The sequence below is a fragment of the Argentina silus genome, assembly GCF_951799395.1.
Source record: "Argentina silus genome assembly, chromosome: 13".
NCBI lineage: Eukaryota > Metazoa > Chordata > Actinopteri > Argentiniformes > Argentinidae > Argentina > Argentina silus.
This window is the reverse complement of record NC_139667.1, coordinates 2,024,140-2,028,215: the sequence shown is the minus strand read 5'-3', so window position 1 is coordinate 2,028,215 and position 4,076 is coordinate 2,024,140. Positions and strand designations below refer to the sequence as shown.

The window sequence follows — 4,076 nt, the reverse complement described above, 5'->3', positions numbered from 1 at the left end:
ATTACATACTCATTAACCACATCACACGTGTGTCATTGATTTTGGCACATATCTTGATGTAGTATGTCATACAGTGACTATCATGAATTGTGTTTAGAATATCGTAGGAATTTAAGCTACATTTAACATGACTGTTTACCATTGCGCCAGCAATGTCTCTGAAGTTACTGATAGCACACAGTAATGATGATCTGCTTTACTGGTGCGTAGCCTGAACGGACAGAAAGAGACAGAAAGAGAGAAAAAAAGAGACAGAGCGAGAGAGAAAATGGAGAGAGGGATGGAGTGCAGATGAAATGGCGTGAATGTGAGAGAGGTCCCACTGGAAGCAAGCCCATGGGTATGGTGGATGGAGGATGAAGAATGGTAATGATTTTTCGTTGACAGTGAGGAAGCGGGGAGTAGCTTGTTATGCAGTGATGGAGTCTTCTATTCCACACCTCTCCAGAACGAGATCCCTGAAAAACTAGGAACGAAGTCCACCGAGACACGATGTCATAAGGAATTTATATACCAAGCGGAGGCTGGGGGAGGTAGACATCGGAGGACGGGCTCATTGCAATGCACGGAACGGAATGAGGAACGGTATTAATGAAGTGTGTTCACCATTCCGTTTGATGCCATTCCTCATTCCGTTCCGTGCATTGCAATGAGCCCGTCCTCTGATGTCTACCTCCCCCAGCCTCCCCCAGCCTCCCCTGTTATGTATGCAGGGGGAAGAACGTGAAGGGTGTCGTAACTAAGGGCAGGGTTGTCGAGCCGACCCTCGCTAGGTGATGATTGCTCTTATACATGGCTGAAGCAGGTGTGCAGAGACTGTTGAGAGAATGCCTCAGGTGTTTCTATGATGAATAAGGGAGCGGTGTGTGTGTGTGTGTGTTTGAGTGTGTGTTGGTGTGTGTTTGAGTGTGTGCGTGTGTGTTTGTGAGTGTGTGTTTGTTTGAGTGTGTGTTGGTGTGTGTGTTTGAGTGTGTGTTGGTGTGTGTGTGTTTGTTTGAGTGTGTGGTGAGTGTGTGTTTGTTTGAGTGTGCGAGTGTGTGGTGTTTGTGTGTGTGTGTGTGTGTGTTTGTGAGTGTGTGTTTGTTTAAGTGTGTTTCTTAACTCTGATTCAGTGTGTGGGTGTGTGGTGTGTGTGTGTGTGTGTGTGAGAGAGAGAGAGAGAGAGACAGAGAGACAGAGAGAGAGAGAGAGAGAGAGAGAGAGAGAGAGAGAGAGACAGAGAGAGAGAGAGAGAGACAGAGAGAGACAGAGAGAGAGAGAGAGACAGAGAGAGAGAGAGAGAGAGAGAGAGAGACAGAGAGAGAGAGAGACAGGGAGAGGAAGTTGGAGGTGTAGGGATAGCTAAAGGATGAAGCAGGTTGGGGAGCGAGGGAGCTGAGGGAGCGAGGGAGCGGTCTCCTCTGGAGATGGAGACGAGTGAGAGACTGACAGATTCAGACTCTGAGACACATCGCCTCAGGAGATGTTCAATACCACGTTGCTCTAGCTCCCTGCTACCACTGCCTGCTGCTTTCACCTGTGTCCAGAGAACACCCCAGATCACTCTAACTGACCCCCTTTGGCTTGGTGTGAAGAATGGAATAACAATGCCTATATAAAGACTGCTAGCGCTTTACATTACAGCTTGTAATAAGTGGGTAATAATATGGTAATAACCTTGATTTATTTTTCAGCTCAGTATTTAATCGTATCTACCTTCTATGTTTCTTGGTTATGAATCAAATGACATTTAAATGGTGTTCATGTGTTTCAATGATTCAAGAGCATTATGGAAATGTTACAACAATAACATGGACACAAGCAGCATGCAGAAATAATTAAGTGGCCACTAAAGTCCACCTTACCTTGCAATAACACGGTACTGTAATTGTCTTTCTTGTTACTGGTAACTACCAGGTAATTACAGTTAATGAATGGTTATTACCATGTTATTACCCACTTATTCCCGGGCATAATGTAAAGTGCCACTGCAACACCTCCAGTCTTGTATCCCTCAGTGTGAGAAAGAGAAAAGGGATGAGGTTCTGCTCTTTTTGATTGTTTACCTCCTGAATAATTTACACTGTAACATGGTTATGGAGGGAGAAGAGAGATGGAGACGTCTCTTCTAATGAGCTGTCAGTCAAGTTGATGCCTACAGGGAAATGCTTGGGTCCTGCGTGGGAGGTGGCTGTGACTGTGACAAGTGTCAGTAACTGTAAACAGGAAGTACAGGGCAGAGCTGTGGGAATGAAGCTGCAAATCAGCAACGATTAGCCGCTAATGTGGCTTGGCTTTATGACTAGGGCCGATGAAATCATCATAGATTAATCTCTATTGTAGCGTGGCTTTGTGGCGAGGGCCAGTAAAATCAGCATTGATTAATCACTATTGTGGCTTGGCTTTGTGACGAGGTTCCGGCGAAATCAACATAGATTACTCAGTATTGTGTTGCATAGGCTGTGTGACAAGGCGCCAAATCAGGCGAGGCAGTCCGACCGAGCAGTGACATGGTTTAGTATGCAGATTGCGACTCTAGCTGGCTTTTCGTCAGACCTTTGAATGCTTGTGCTTGCCTTGTAAATCTGAGGGTTGAGGGTTCAATCCCCACTCAGGTCTGCTACCTAGCCCCTGACTTTGCAGTTAAGTAGTCTTTACGAGCCTCTCTCTTACCGCTCTTAAATAATGCTGTAAATGTCCCTAAGTAGGGTACATGTGTGATAATAGCTATTGGTCGTATCACAGAGTGACTTTAGTTGAAGTCAGGGCGTGTGTGCACCGAGGCTGATTGGCAACTGATTGGTATCCCGGCTAACAACACTAAAGGCAGACTCTGGGGTATGACGTCAAGCCAGGAAGTCACAGCGACGTTTACCGAAGACGCGCTCGTTAGATGCGTTACCGTAGTGATATGCGTTACCATAGCGATATGCGTTACCGTAGCGATATGCGTTACCGTAGCGATATGCGTTACCATAGCGATATGCGTACCATAGCGATATGGGTTACCATAGCGATATGCGTTACCGTAGCGATATGCGCGCCGTAGCGATCGTAACGTCTCCTCTCATTTCCTAAAGTTTTTTTTTTTTTAGAGGGGCAGTCCTACTCTTATATATTTGAATTTATATTGGATAGAGACAGTAAAGTAAGGAGGAGAGGGCATGGGCAGGATTCGAACCCATGCTGACATGGGTGCGTGTGTGCGTGTGTGCGTGTGTGTGTGTGTGCGTGTCTTCTTTCTTCAGATGATCTCCGGTACCGTCGCCCCATTCTTTTACCACTGACGTCAAATCCCAGAGTCCTTGAAGACTATACTGGGAAACACTGAGTGTGATGCAACATCTAGAAATAGCCCTTTGGTTTCGTTCAGCATCTAAAACATTTATAAAGGACGTACTTCCCTCCAGTAAGTTCAGTTGGAGTCTCTCACTTCACATAAATATAGGGAGTTAGATGAAAGAGGACCTACGTGAAGGAATGGATACTAACCTGTGGAGGCTGGTGGAGGCAGAAATCAGATTTCTACCTCTACTAGCCTTCCCTGATACAGTACCAACGCTAGCTTTACACAACGATGGCCGACCATTTCCTTGAGATGGCATTTTGAGTGATTGAACTAGAGAAGTGGTGTCTTCAATGGATAGGATGATGGGAGATGATGATAACGATGACATTTGGACGTTATTAAGCATCCCTCCTTACCTTCTTTTCTGATGTTTGCAACCATTTCTCTGGGCTTTGAGGGCTGTTTTGCCGATATATATCTTTTTCATATTTTTCTCTCTGCATTCACTTTCATGTGTGTATAGCTGCTGTCTCTGCCTCTGCGTCTGACGGGGGGGATGTTGGTGCCGGGTCTGAACTCTACCATAAACCTTTCACACTCCCGGCCACTAAGTTTGTCCTGGGGAGTCAGATAGGGGGTGTCTGTCTGTGTTGACCCTGCCGACAGAGTAGAGAAAACAGCTTTGAAGTCACACACATTTCATGGTACATTTAGCAGTTAGGACGCTAGCACAGCCTTGCTTGGGCTGCTGCTTTGCTGGTGTGTGTGTGTGTGTGTGTGTGTGTGTGTGTGCGTGCGTGCGTGCGTG

At 46.1% G+C, this 4,076-nt stretch overlaps 1 protein-coding gene across 1 annotated transcript in view; it reads right to left on the bottom strand.

Annotated features, from left to right (window-relative positions):
* begain (brain-enriched guanylate kinase-associated) overlaps window positions 1-3,755 on the bottom strand; it is a gene marked incomplete at both ends in the record, with an annotated part of 24,177 nt that extends 20,422 nt beyond the window's left edge. Inside the window, one exon of the mRNA XM_083683450.1 lies at window positions 3,685-3,755. Coding sequence (XP_083539576.1) covers window positions 3,685-3,755 — 71 coding nt within the window. The remainder of the gene's footprint in view (window positions 1-3,684) is intronic.
* Between the last annotated feature and the right edge of the window lie 321 nt (window positions 3,756-4,076).